The sequence below is a fragment of the Opisthorchis viverrini genome, assembly GCF_000715545.1.
Source record: "Opisthorchis viverrini unplaced genomic scaffold opera_v5_149, whole genome shotgun sequence".
NCBI classification, from domain to species: domain Eukaryota; kingdom Metazoa; phylum Platyhelminthes; class Trematoda; order Opisthorchiida; family Opisthorchiidae; genus Opisthorchis; species Opisthorchis viverrini.
In genome coordinates, this window is record NW_008751804.1 from 1,200,103 (window position 1) to 1,215,285 (window position 15,183).

A 15,183-nucleotide genomic window follows, 5' to 3' on the forward strand; every position below is an offset into this window, starting at 1 on the left:
GATCGCCCCCCCCCCCGATGATTTTGACTATATCTGATGACGAAGCTATCGTAAAATAGCACGCCTGGTTCAGCTCCCTCAATGACATCTACAGTAGCTTAGCTATATGTTACAGAAAGACCATGCAGAAGTTCAGAAACCACTGGCCTCTATTGCATATCCAGGATTGCGTTGTAGCCCAGGGTAACTAACGACTTGGCCCAGTGAAACCAAAGAAGCAATGGAGCAACTTGATCTGTCCCTACCCGTCGCTGGAGCCAACATGAAACCACGATCTGTACGGATCTGGTAACCGACTATCGGTCACTGAAGCTTACTAATCAAGTTTCAGGTGATAATCACTTTAAACGAAAGTAGGTGAGAAATTTAAACGGACAGACTAGTATTCCTGACCATTAGCTAAATGTTTTGGATCAAGAAGTACGAGGACTGCAAACAGCGGAGCTATATGTGAGGTCACTTCGCCGGAGAATACAGCGAACCCTTTATCAAGCTAATCCGTGAATGTTCTATGTTGATCACAACAATTTCGGTGTTTCTGAGCTGTAAAACCTCTGAAACAGTTTCTGTGCGCAGACGGATGCAGAGAATGCGTCAAGTTCATTTTTGCAGCGTGTAATTTTGAGAGGCGAAACCTTCTCTGCATGAATATTTAGTAGTTCTCAGAATGGAAGAATTTTGGTCGGAATATGTTATGTATAAGTGCTGGAGTTCCGATCTGTAATCGTGACTGGTGATTGCAATAATCTATTACTACTAGAACCCACCTAGGTAGAGATGACTCACATCACCAGACCTGTGCAATGTCAAGTCCGAGAGTGATGTTGATAACATACGTTGGTAGTTGTTTAATTTGATTCAAAAACGGCGAATGATTGTAAATCAGGTTATAACGATGTTTAGAAAGAAAGAAAAGAAAGCGTTCAGCTGCAGCATCCTTCCGGTGCCTAGCTGCCATGCCACCCGAAGGAAGCACGAGGGCTGGGATACTGCCAGGTTGCCCAAGCCTAGACAGGGGAAGCGAGTGGCGGAGGTCGGATTCGAACCACGGACCTTCCGGTCAGTACATTCGTGCTCTAACCACTTGGGCCATTTCGCCCCTAACGATGTTATTGGAAGAACGATGGTCATAACGAATCAAAAGTTGCCCCCCCCTCGTACTGTATGTACTTAACGATGTTTAAGTACATACAGTACGAAGGGGGGGGCAACTTTTGATTCGTTATGACCATCGTTCTTGTTTGCGTTCTGTGTGCTAGGTTGTCGAAATGAATCGACCGCTGTATAACGATTACGATGGGTAATGCGCAGCAACTGGCGTTCAGCCAGACCGGGACACTACAAACTTCAGTGACGAAAGTATGTAAATATTGAAGTATGAAAGTATAGTCTACTCTGGATCGGATATAAAGCTCTTCCGATAAAATATGAAACGGTCGTAATCCCCTCTGCAACCAACCTAAGCAACTGTAAATCGAAAGAAACGTCAGGATGAAGTGAAGCACAAAAAGTTGGACCCTGTAAGCCTGTCACCAGCCGAATAACAGAAAAGCGGTATAATTGAAAAGTGCGCATCAAAAACTTACAACGATGCACTCTACAGGACTCTCATGCAAACGATCCATTGTGTGCAGCAGGTCGTTTTTACTCCTGGCATCGTAGATACGGATTTTGGGACTGCTCTGGTCCGAGCTACGAATGAACATAAACAAAAGACAGTAACCAAGCAAAGTTTAGTGTAATGCGCGCGATCATAGTTGTCTCAGTAGTCAATGAACAACCACAATTCAACCTCTTGTTCTAAGTTTGTCGCCTAAAGGTAGGTCAACTTGTGCCAGGCGCATTAATTAATCATCGTGCCCAGTATGGTTACCAGATTGTCGTTCGAAATCTCAAGTGAAACAATTATCGCTGAAGCGTGAACACGTTTCCCTGTTGAATCGTGATAATTCAGGTGTATTTAGTGTGTGCAGCGAGTGCTAACAGGCTTGACTCGACACTAGGATTCCAATCCCAGGACGGCCAAGGATAAGCACTGCTGATCGGGTTTTCAGGAGTCCCATGGACGCCTCGATTAGGCGCAAATGCATCAGAATAGTCTTCCTAGGGTATGAAGATTGCTGAAACGAGTGTCCGGCACAAAATCAAAACACACACGGTTGACTCAGAGAGAATGGCAACCAGTCCGAACTTGAGCAGCTTTGGTATCCGGCCACAACAGGTATTATGGAATGGTAAACTTCCGAGGCCCTTTCTCCGAACTGTTTGCGAAGCACTATGAACTTCATAAACGCAGGTTCCAACGTCCAATGAAGTACTCGTCGTTTCATAAATGTTGCAAATGTTCGAATACATCTTATTCTCAGAAACGTCGCGCCCTTAATAAGGCACAAACAAAGAATTCGCCGACAACCTACGTTCGGAAATCGTTAGATGACTACCTTCCAACAAGATGTGGCCACATCCATCTACGTTGATGCCTACGTAACACTATTCCCAACAATGAGTACTGAAGATAACAGTATTTTCATCACATCATCACACTCTCTTCAACAAACGTAGGCTAATTTCCTGGACCAGAAACGAGTGATCGATGTTTTCGGGGCATCCTTCATAGAAATGCCCTTATCAACGAGGTTGCAGAAAACTTGGCATAGGCAATCACATTCTCTTTCCAGGGAAAAAGCACCTTCATTTTAAAAGTCCGAAATGCAAAACGAAAGCGCATGAAACCAACTTACATGGCAAGAGTGGAAATTTCATCCTTTGGAGTGTAGATGAAGCAGCATCCAGACGGGATAAAGTCAAGTTTCATCATGCTGATCATATCTGAGCAAACAAATGAGGGGGGAAACGGAACTCGCAATCAAACTTTTATACTCTTTTTGAATAAGCCATGCACTCTTGTCCATTACGCAGCTCAGTAGAAGAAACCCACATGTAACCCTGCAGCAACGGAAACACCATACGTAACAGCTCGTACAAATGCACGTGGCTAGTGTCATCTAGTTATGGATTGCTACTCATGAACAGAGATTAAAGGAAGTGCAATGTTCTGATTGACGAAAGGTCGAATTAGTAAGCAGTGCGTCCTCTTTATTGTCCACAACACAGGAGTACGAAAGGAGGAGTGGTTAATGTACCTTGGACATGCGCAACCAATGGTCCTCAACGAGAGCAATACTCTCCCCTGAAGGGTTGTTATACCAAGAAGGGCGCCAAGGAAACGTCATCGAACGGCATATTATCCTGATACACCAGAAAACCTCACCATAGGTGTTTGTAAGAAGCCCAGCTACTTACTCCCGCTCTCTCTCTCATGATCGTTGCAAGGGATGTTGTGTCCTCAAATAGAAGTCAGTGTGATAACAATGGTATCGATAGGTAACCGAACATGCATAAATCGCTCGGCTGTAACACCCTCTCGGCGCATAGGTGTCACCAGAATGAAACACCAGAGATGGGATACTCTCAGGTTGCCCAAGCCCAGATGGGAGATGCAGAGGTTGGGTTCGAACCACGGACCTTCCGGTCAGTAAACTCGCTCTTTAATCACTGAGCTATCTCGAGCTCAATGCTCAATCTGTCGAAGAACGAAGCCAATAAGTGCGTTAACCTCAGTAGCTAACACACTAAATCAGAAATCTATCACGTGATGTGTGAACTTCATTTCGACGCGACATCTTTTCGCTAACATTTAGACAACTTAGGAAGCAAAAATGACCGTCACTGCATCCTTTAAAATACTAGAAGCCAACGCACGGGCAGCAGTTTGTTACTGTTGTGGTGATTCTCATAGTTTTAGTGAGTAACCTGAAGAGGATACAATCTCTTCCTTGCATGTACCGTTTCACAAATAATCTAGTCATGCGGCCTTAATACAACCAATTAATTGTTTAGCGGCTACGCGTAACAGTGGTCCAAATAATCGGATTGGGATTTTTGAGTCCATTAGTCCGACATTTTGAGTCTCAAAGTGTCTTTTTTACTTTTCGGGAAGTCTTTGAACTACTCGAAGGCACCCAATTGTTGCCCCGAACTTTTCACGGTTCTCGAGACGTATCTGCTAAACACCGAGTTTGCCAGACTTGATGTTAAGTATATGAGGAGGGTGTGCTTATTACTGAAAAGCGGTTAACTATGGTAGGAACTCATCGAAGATCGGTCCGTGCATAAAATTGATAAATAATCCAAGCCTATAGACTGGGTACTTATCGGAACCCCCAAGAGAATCGTGAGAGATTAGGAATACTACCTAACCGTTCTCAAGTAATTTGGATGCCCAGCCAAATTTGTCCCCTTGGCGTTACCAAAAAACAGCTATTCGTCATTCAGACAAGTGTGGTTAATGGCCATGAAAACTATTAGCCATAGGGACAAGTGACCGATCTTGCTACATCTCTCTGGTGAGTTCGAAAAAGAACGAAACGCGTCGTGGGTCGCTCTGCAGTGCTAATCTAATCCTGCTCTTATAGGCAATCTTATTTCGAACGCAGTTCATGTGAACCCAAATGCATCCCAGCCACACGCTCTTGCTAATTCCTGACACCTGACGTTTTAACTCGTTTCTGGTGAACGGCGCTGTATTGCATTTTATTGTTGTTGTCCTTTTTAGTCAAAACAGATAGGGATCGTGTAAAAACGATGTGGGCGTACCTGAAGCCGTAGTAGATTCATTGAAGCTGCGTTGGTACAAAATGTTGACGCCGACTAGTAGCAAAGTGAGGCTCGTTCACTCATCGTGTAATTTACATCCACCTATCCAGGGACAAATGTTCAGTACAGGCCACATCTGTGATTCCAAACACGTATTCCTGAGTTTGTCAAAGGTCTCAAGCAGTGCGCTACAGCCGTAAACTTGAAAAGACAGAAGCGAATAACTACAGTAGTCTACTGCATTGTTCCGCATCATTCGCAGTAGATGGCCTGCCTGTCCTTTACGTTTCTTGACCCTAACAACTGGTACTAAGCTAGTTGCTCGTTGCTAAAAGCTGTCAATTCCAAGGGCCAAACTAGTTTATGCGTTGAAACATGGGCACCATATGGGTGACCACAATTCACTTTAAATGGACATAGATGCCGCGAAACAACTGTGTCCATGGAGAACAAGCGCTTACCGAAATTAAGTACATCAAATACCTTTGCCGTTTTGTCATCACCCACAGTACAGGCAAGTTCACCGTCACAGCTTGCCGACAAGCCATGGATCGCTCCTGTAGGAAGAGAAAACACGAAGTAACACAGAATTCGAACCGAACAACTTCACGGGTTAACCAAGATGTGTTTTTTCTTTGCTTCAACGATAAGCAGCTGTTCATACAAAGATGGTTGGTGGACACTGGAGATAACGTACGTATGAAATTAAAACGTTTCATGTGAATCGCTATTGAAGTCCCTAAAAGTATTTAACATTTTAGCGAACATACACTCATTTGCAAACTAATTTGTTTTTTTCGAGAGACTCACCTGGAACCCTGCTGAATCTCTCGTTTATGATGTTCTCAGGCAACTGAATGTGCTGCACCAGGCCGCCTCATGTTTCAGTCGCTACGATATTTAACATATCGCGATACGTGTATATCTTCGTAATGTACTACTCATAAGGTTGCTGATATACATGTATCGCGATATTTCAAATATCACAGCGACTGAAACATGAGGCGGCCTGGTGCAGCACATTCAGTTGCCTGAGAACATCATAAACGAGAGATTCAGCTGGGTTCCAGGTGAGTCTCTCGAAAGAACCAAATTAGCTTGCAAATGAGTGTATATTCGCTAACTTCGTGCAATTTGGTTTCAAGTAGAACATAAGGTTGACGGAAACCCGGGGACTGCGCCTACTTGATGAGCCCCAAGAAGGGCGAAACCGGTCGTGGGCTGTCGATGGATTTTCAGCAACCTTATGAGTAGTACGGTACAAAGATATTTAACAGTTTCTCCAAAGAATCATACCGGCGTCAGTCTAAAGGCTACAAGGCCGAACCGCATATTTTCCGTATACTCAGTCTTCAATGTAACTGATTAGCCCTGTGCCGATACCTCATTACGGTGATGGTGTGCCATGACACAAAGATGTTCCATCAGAAACCGAACATAGACGAATAAAATTCCATCGGTTTCAGGAGATTAGCTAATGGTTCGAAAGCCACTCAGACACTGCGATTATATCTTTAACACTGAATGAAAGCATTTGCGGTTAGCTAGGACTCCAGAGACTTGGTACATGAAAATGTTGAAGGTTAGGTGTAAAGGTTCTGTTGGGACGAATCCAGCTAGGGGAATAGGGTAAGACTGCTGTGGGAGTGGAATAGAAGAATGACATCCACATGCACCCACTTTGCGAATTGCTCTCAGGTTTTCGAAGAAAATAAACTGCGGTACCGTGTGGTAGCAACAGGAACCCTTTGTAGAAAGGTCAACTAGTGGCTGACAAGACAGCAAAAAAAAGCAATAAAACAAGAGACGTACCCAAATGCGCACGGTAGTGTTTAACGAATTCCAGCCCAACCCCTTCTGCCTTGCGCCAAAATTTCAAATGTCCGTCGTTGCTGCAGGTCAGGAGGTACTGAGTCCTGAAAGTAGAGAGTAGGCTAGTAGATCAGATGATAACAAGAGAGAAAGCGCACCAAGAAAATTATGGGTAACGATGTTGTACATACACACTGCATTGCTAGGACTGTGAAACGTGTGTAATTGCCTACAGTGGATCTGAGGTATTGTGTACTGTCAATCGAGTTAGATCACAAGAACACGGGGAGATGTCCTACGACTGGTTGGCCAAGTCTATTCAGCTGACAGCCAAATAGAAGCCATGTCGAATTGATCTGTACTGTCTTCCACTCAATGTCATTTCAGTGTTGTGTGAGAGAGTTAGCCATTTGTGACCGTCATCACTGTCTTGGTGAGACATTCCACTTACATCATTACTCAGATGCATGAATACCGCGCAGTTAGGTCTTGGATCGAACTGATAAAGCACGAGTTTAATGTATCATCCCACTAAAAACCTGCAATCACTGTTCACTTGCTGCGTTCGGTTGAAAATGTGTCGCAAGCAGGTAGCACTTGACCTTGGTCGAATTCGGTGATGTAGTATACATTTTTGACAGCACAAATGATGCATAACTTAAGTATCATTTATTTTTGAAGAGCATGGTCACAAACATAAAAAGTGAATGCAAGCGATGAATGCGAAAGAGTGACAGGAGAATATGGGAGAAAAGAGAGAAACGTCTCATTCGAAATCATGCCAAGGACAGTGCCAGTCTGATGAGGTGAATCCCAAAGTATGTTAAGATTTTGGTATGGGAACACGCGTCTAAAGACTAACAACCAAAGAAAGGACAAACAATGGTGAATGCTCTTCAAGGCGCTGTATGCGCTAGCACAATCAAGACTCGCACATCAGGCACAAAGTGACCGTCATACTGGGTCTGGGGTGAGATTAAATGGCAAAAATGTACCTTCAGCTCCATGTGCCACGCACAAAAGTGTCATAAGTATGCAGGGAGCCCAAAATGGCAAGCAAACACAAGTCACTGACTGCGACCTTAGGAAGTCCCAGTCCAATAACAGCCTTAGCGGATTGAGGAAAGCAGATCCCTCGATAAGAGATGATCACCGGTTGGTGAACCAAAAAGTCGATATCACAACCGATGGCATGTAGGGCTGAGATTATGGCGAGGGAATGTTCATCAGCACCATACTTCTGCTTCTTCTCATTCCACACTATCTCTCAACGCCCATCCGAGACTATGCTGACGTCTATTACAGTTGCACGGCGATCTCGAACAGCGATTAGGTCAGGTTTGATGAACGACGCAGAAGTAGGGGCTCTCAACTCCTCGAAGACGGTGTACCCCAGTCGACGGAGACGTTTTGCAAGTTCCCTTGCAACCCGATTATGACGAGCACATCTGGCATCATGCGTAATCCAGCAGGATTGCACCAAACTCTCCGGTTGGCCACAGTTTCCACGACATAATAACGTCTGGCTACCATGACCATGCCGAGCGCTTCTAACTCTCATCCTAAGCAGGTTGCATCGGAGCTGGATACCCCGGATAAATAATCGACCTTTTATTTCTTGTCTAGCATGTTTCAAGCGTCCATCGCGCTACCTGGCTGGGAAGACCTGGAGGGCGGGCTAATCAATCGGTACAACCTGGGCAGATACTGGATCGCCGTTCAAGGGGTCGGGCGAACCAATAAAATCACTTAAACCTGAACACGTTCGCCTGTTCAGATGTAATAATTTAGGCGCATCCAAAGTGAGCTGGGGGAGTTGGGGAAAACGCTCGCCCCGCATCTCAGGCTTCCGGAGTTCAAATGCACGGCTGTTGAGCTCTAATACGCTTCCCACCGTTTAATATGGATTCACAAGGAAAATTGCGCCTGGAAAGAATAAGGATTATTCGGATGCGCATGTGAACTCCTGTATGTTTGTTTTGATTCCATAAAAACGGGTTGCAAATCCAATCAAAAGCGAACATTCGTCGGAACCGATCGTTGCTGGAAAAATACACACTTAGTTATCCATCCCGATGTGAATGGTCGGGGAGAGGTGCGACTGTCTTTTCCATTTTTGGCCCTCTCTCTGGTTAGACAGTGAAAAATTACACGTCTGACTCAGATGACAGGCTGCTGTAACAATTTCCTTATGCACAGGTATGTCCTAGCTCCACAAGTTCCGAATTACTGAATGTTTGAGGATACAACGAGCTGATGGGAGCGATTTCATCATACTCAGTCATCTATCATTGAAAGCGTTCAAGACACCGGAATTCTAGTTAACGAGTCTCAGAGGAAATGGGAGATGTTCCATTTTCTCACTTGTCTCAAAAGAATACATCCCTTAATGAGAAGACGAGTTCCAGCATCTCCAAGAATTTCCCCGTGAGGGGAGTGTGGAGGTCAAGCCAAAATAACAGCACTGTGCAAAGGAACATTTTCAAGCTAAAATGGAGGCAATCCATCCTTGGCTCATCTGACAGCAATTGCATGCATTAAAGCTACTCATACCTGCTACCATCTACCACATCTCTCTTTGATATCCTGTCGCATCTGCCGGACAGTGTTTGCAGTAATCAAGTATGGCCATTGCATCTGCTGGACAACCTCGTTATATACTGGAGAGACAGTGTATCTGGTAACACCATTCTTTCCTCCGATCTGCTGTTGCGACCGCTCGCATACAATAATGGTTACGCCCGCCAGAACCGCCTACACAGGATGTGATGTAGACTTTATAAATCTGTAATAGGTCACATACAAGAACGGGACGATAATATATCAAGTACGCGAAGTCTAACTGATGGTAGGAAAAGCTGGTGTTTATCAGGGGATACGCAAATAAGCGAAGTCACTTGACTACTGAGAATGGTGAAAGTAGTTGGCAACGCCCGGGAAAATAGTAGTGCAGTTGATCTGCGATGGTGGCGCAGATGACGGAACCATTGACATATCAATTTTTAAAACCACAAACATACAACTGACTCACTCACTTTGTGTAAATTACGTGTGTGATTGAGTTACGATGCATGTAGCTCACTTCATAATACTGCGCGGTTGGGACATTGCGTAGATAGATTGCTTCATCTTTGAGTACTGCAAAGAAGCATGCACGCGAAAAGCAGATCAGCTAAATCAGCATGATAGATCGTCAGAGAAAATCGATTACTACATGTATTTATCTCACCTAAAAAAATAACAACGAGAACACTGAGAGAAACAAAGGAAGGTTCGGACAAACCAAGGAAAGCACCATGCAAAATTACGAGGCCAAATAATCAAAATCCATGAAAAAGTTGAAAGACACAAAGACATTGTAACCGAGTGCATTAAACGACCGAAATGCCCTAGGCGCGGGTAATTTGTCGCCCAAGAGCTGTCAACGAGGTATCGGCCTCCAGGAGGATTTGAACTGGAAAGTTAAGAAAAACACTGGACCTCTCTCAAGTAGCCGAATTCCATGAAAAAGTTCACCGCAAAGGCTAAGCCGACAGAGTACCTCCATCCATAACTGCCTCGTTTTTGAATGAGATTAGTACACACGGCGTTGCAGGTAATGCTAGATGATAACTGTCAGCTAAAGGGAAGCGCGACCAATTCTGCCACATCCACCTGAGGTGCTCCATTCAGGATGAAATGTGTAATGCAAAACTGACAACATTCCACCTTTATTATCGTCGTTCAGCTGTAGCACCCTTTCAGTGTCTAATCGCCACGCCAACGGAAGAAAGCACGGGGGCTGGGATACTGTCAGGCTGCCCAAGCCTAGACAGGAGCAGTCAGGATGCTGAGGTTGGGTTCAAACCACGAATCTTCCGGTCCGTAGGCTGGCACCTCAACCACTGAGCAATCTATAGCCTTTATACGTAACATAGTCCTTACAAACATCGGACTGATATTTTGTGTTTACAATGTCTACACCAATAACCGAGCAAGAGACGGATTCCTCAAGGATCTGTCGTATCCTAAATTGTAGGACTAATCAAGTGCCGAAGGAAATATTCAATATAACACCCAGAAAGCGATCGTGGCTCTTACGTAATTCGGTTATCGCCTCTCATTTGCTAAGAAGACACGACTGATCGCCATTCAGAGAAAACCCGATATTTGACTATTTACTTAGTTCACTGTGTTTCACGCTCAAGCGTTACTTCTGCGTTAGATCTCTAACTAGTAGCACCCGTCCCTCTGAAACCGAACTGATGATTACCGAAATCATTGTTTACCAAGGGAGAAGACAAATTCGGATTGCAGGCAAACAGAATTTAGCTATGAGACGGCTCATTCGTAGTTCAGCTGAAAAGAGACACTGGTGTGGAATGGGACAATAGTACACAAGAAACTCTGGACAAAACCGGAGCAAGAAATGAAAAAAACGTGCAATGACTGATATGGCACTCATCGAAATAAAATGGTCACATTTACTGAGCATCGTCTGCTAAAACATTGTGTTAAATTTCCTACTGCCATGCCACCCGAAGGTTGCACGAGGGCCGGGATACTGCCAGGTTGCCCGGGCCTAGATAGGGGAGGTCGAGAGGCAGAGGTCGTGTTCGAACCACGGAACTCCCGGTCAGTAAATTCGCGCTCTAACCGCTCTCGCTCCGACATTTTCAAACACCACGTCCGCCCGTTCAATTGTTTTTTTTTTATTTTTTCTATTTTTTAAATTTCCTACGGAAAAAAATAATTGGACTGACGGACATGTTTGAAAATGTCGGGTAAGATGTTATCCTAAAGGTGAATTTTAAACTGCATGAATTATCACAGGTCCCACAAGCTGGACAAGAGCACTCCAACTACGACTGGGACGAATATATAAGTAACTCATTTCCGAGCAGTGGTATTTCCCGTAAGTTCCTTTAAACTTCTTGGCAAAGTAGTGGCGTTGTTTATCTCCGCTCTATTCGACAGTGATACGACTTGACTTGACTTGACATGAAACAAGCTCAAACAATGGCCACAAGTGGGTCATTTCAGGGTCCACGTTGACATGTAAGTGATTTCCCAGCCAGCTCGTTACATCACACATGTCCACGGCAAAAAATGGGACAGTTCGATAGGGCACTGGAATTCCAGAGACTATGAAACCCGAAATATGGATTGTTGTAGCAACTTAAACCGTTCAGAGGACTGGAATAACATTCCAGGCACAACAGAGTAAATAGAGAAGATCGACTGAAAGGGAAATAGCCAAGTTCGAAACACATCTGCGAATAAGTCTACCTGTGGTCTAACGTGGTTACCAGCGATCTGAGAACGATCTTTTACCTAAATCTCCCATTTCGGCTGCTCTAAAGAATCCGGTGATTTATTTTCATGCGGGGGGGGGGGCGAGATGGCCCAACTGGTTAGAGCGCGAATTTACTGACCGAAAGGTCCGTGGTTCGAATCCGACCTCCGACTCTCGACTTCCCTTGTCTAGGCTTGGGCAACCTGGCAGTATCCCAGCACTCGTGCTTCCTTCGGGTGGCATGGTAGCTAGACACCGGAAGGGTGCTACAGCTGAACAGCTTTTACGTTCACTTTCCTGTATATGAAAATCTACACTAGGATTCAAAGCGTGGCCTACGATGTGGCCTACGATCGACCGGACAATCAATGTGTGACAGCAGTATGGCTCGATTCTGGCTATCGTTTCTACTGCATGACTAGCGAAAAAGATCAACATATCGGTAAAACGTTGAGGGTAAAGTGAGTGACCTTGGAGAATAGACAGCTCATTCAAAAGTCCTGGATCATATGTAATCGAGAGCAATTAACGTGTACTCGAGATGAATGTGGAAACTGTAGAACTACATACATTGTTTCAGTTGCTGTATGATTTAGACAGGGTTAGTAAGTGCAAAGAATTGAGCACAAGATGTGCATTCGCTGCAAGCTGAACTCAAAACACGAACACTACTACTGCTAAAGGAGCCTAGTAAGGACAGATGCTTACCTCTCTTCTTTTTCTTGGCTGGTGGTGGTTTGAACTCGGATTCCTCTGATTCTTCAGCTTCACAAGGTAGCGGACCAACGATATCTTCATTATCGGCATCTCCCTCCGGGAGCATCTCTGAGGGAAGTGGTCCCACAGTATCATCTTCGTCGGACATTTTCTAAAATAAAAAAGATCGTAGGGAGTAATCAGCACAAACAAGTACTGGCAATACCGCCTCTCAAGAACAGTCGCCCGAAGAGACCATCCTCACATGGGATGCTGAATATCCTGTCTCCAGTTATACCGCTGCTAAATGAATACAACTCATGATTCAGCGGATAATAGACAGGAATGTACGACCCTTTCCAAAAAAATAGAAGACCTCATTCTAAAACTTCATACCTACTCACCGTTCGCCATATACAGCACGGTCGTAACCATGATGCAGTCAGTGGAATAACAAGTCAATGTAGTCATCTAGATACACAGCTATCTCAGTTCTGTTGTCTCGTTAGGGAGAAAAACCACGTATGTACGGCTTTTACCGGATGAAGAAAATCTGACAGGACAGCAGTATAGACAACCTGGTATAGTTTGCTACATAGGAATGCGTATAAAACATGAATAGACCCACCGACAAACCACTAAAAACGATCGTCCACCTTAGGGCTTTCACACTATATTCAAGAGAATAGTTCAACTGAGAGTTTCTTCACTCATGGGATGATCAATGAGTCACCCTTCGTGATAGCCTAATTTCTACTAATGTGTTCGGAGGGCTTAACGTTGGTTTAAGCAATACTTAGGAGCACCTGCTTGGTGAGGCTCCTTAGAGTGATTATGCGGCAGCTCATAGCAAGATATATATATCACTTACACTCTTCGACAGTATCAACCACTTCCACCCACCAAACCGAATCATCATAACCCACAACCATATTCGTGATATGGCGTTCCGTTTAAGTGACCAAGTCCTGGCGGACGAGGGGACTAAAACATAGTTCATCGATCGGGACTGAAATAATAGATGGTTTTACGGACCCATTTTTATCTTTGAGATGAAATGAGAGTAAATCATGAGCGCAGAGTTACGCTCATTAGATACGCCATGAGTGCTGAAAACGTAATCCCTCTTCTGACCGTCACAGAACTCGACTACGTCGTCACCGTTAAATCATAATGCGTGTACCAGAATACAGTTTCTTATGATATGATACCACTTATAATGTGGGTGGAAAGCCTCGGGTACTGATTCTATCCATATCATATTTCCTCCGGGCTATCAATAGCCAACTTACGAGACAGACCAGCCACAACCGGTCACTGATTCCAAAGAGACAAGCGTAAGTTGACAAGAGGTGGCAACGCCTAACCGTAAGCCCTAGTCTAGTAGTTCGCCGCTCACTAGAAAAGTCTTGTTGGTGAAACAAATTCGGTGCGATTGGAACATTAAATCGGACGGAAACACACAGCATTGTCTAACAAGGAAAGTTCACGAGGTTAGTTAAACCCCGTAGTCTGGAACGCTGCTGTCCGACCGTGTATCTAAGAAATACATAGCTCGGGAGCTAGAGGGATATAGCTCACACATTAACGATTATAACTTCTGTACGTTGATGATTTCGGGCATCCACCAGGTAGCATCGGCTTCAGATACGAAGCAATGATTACGAAAGAGAACGCTTCAAACTATTGGCATTCCCGGTGGCTTCAGTTTGTTGGTTCATCATGGTCGATAAACCCGGGAGTGTGAATTAATAAAATGAAATGTGATTGATACCTCATTAGCCGTAAATACCGATTTCGGTGAAACTGACACTCGTAGTCAGAGTGTGCGGCCGCGTCGATGTCCCTCAATTACGATTGAGTGAAGCGGGCATCAACTTGGTTCACCACCATCATCATCATCGAACTACAGCAGCAACTTCAGTTGAGCAGTCCTGTTAGGCAAGAAGTCTGACATAAACATAGAAACACTTGTACTGCTGACACCTGTCCACAGTCGTGTATAGTAACGCCTCCTATCTGGCTTATCAGCCATATCGTGAGTCAACCATATACCGTGATTGTCATTGCACGTTCAGTTTTCCTTCCTGCTTGCGACAACGACTTTAGTATGAAAAGCGGCAATATTTCCAGCAGACGGTGACTGAATAAGCTCCTGTGTGGGCAAACCTTGTCGAGAGGGAAAAACTAGATACGCGAATGGCAAGAATTCATACTCTAACAAAATCCGACAACTGTCTGCAAACGGAAACGAACGCGCGCCTCCAGTGGTCAGTCCGTTTCACTGGCACGTGCTTAAAATCCCGGCTCACCCGTGCAGGGTGAAGAAGGTTAATAAAACAACCCCGAGTTCCTTCAATCTCATCCAGTGACACAGAGTCCATTTGTTTGGCCACCAGTGAAGCACTATCGATCGGACGAATTCAACCGACCATGTGTTCAAAAGTTTGAGCGGCGCACGCTTGAACTGTCTTGGCAAGCTATTCGCTATTTCACTTGTTGATCCTCGCCTCGCGCGGCTGACCGTTCAGTTGTTTTTGCTGCATGTACCATTTACTCATTTTTGTGTCGCGGTGGAGTGCCGGTTGGAAAATTACTCAAAATGCCTATTTGCTATTGGATTGATACCATGCACATTAGAATCGAATGATATACCAAAGTTAGAGCACGTCCAGACGAATACCACTACCCTTATTATCAATCCCCTACCTGGGGGACGCCCATCATCGGCGTAGGGAAAGCTA

The 15,183-nt window shown here is 44.7% G+C and overlaps 1 protein-coding gene across 1 annotated transcript in view; it reads right to left on the reverse strand.

The window, feature by feature from the left end:
- Positions 1–12,646, reverse strand: part of T265_06833 (hypothetical protein) — a gene marked incomplete at both ends in the record, with an annotated part of 17,892 nt that extends 5,246 nt beyond the window's left edge. The window contains 4 exons of the mRNA XM_009172207.1: positions 1,587–1,692; positions 2,742–2,829; positions 5,118–5,213; positions 12,452–12,646. Of these exons, the coding sequence (XP_009170471.1) occupies positions 1,587–1,692; positions 2,742–2,829; positions 5,118–5,213; positions 12,452–12,608 (447 nt within the window). The remainder of the gene's footprint in view (positions 1–1,586; positions 1,693–2,741; positions 2,830–5,117; positions 5,214–12,451) is intronic.
- Between the last annotated feature and the right edge of the window lie 2,537 nt (positions 12,647–15,183).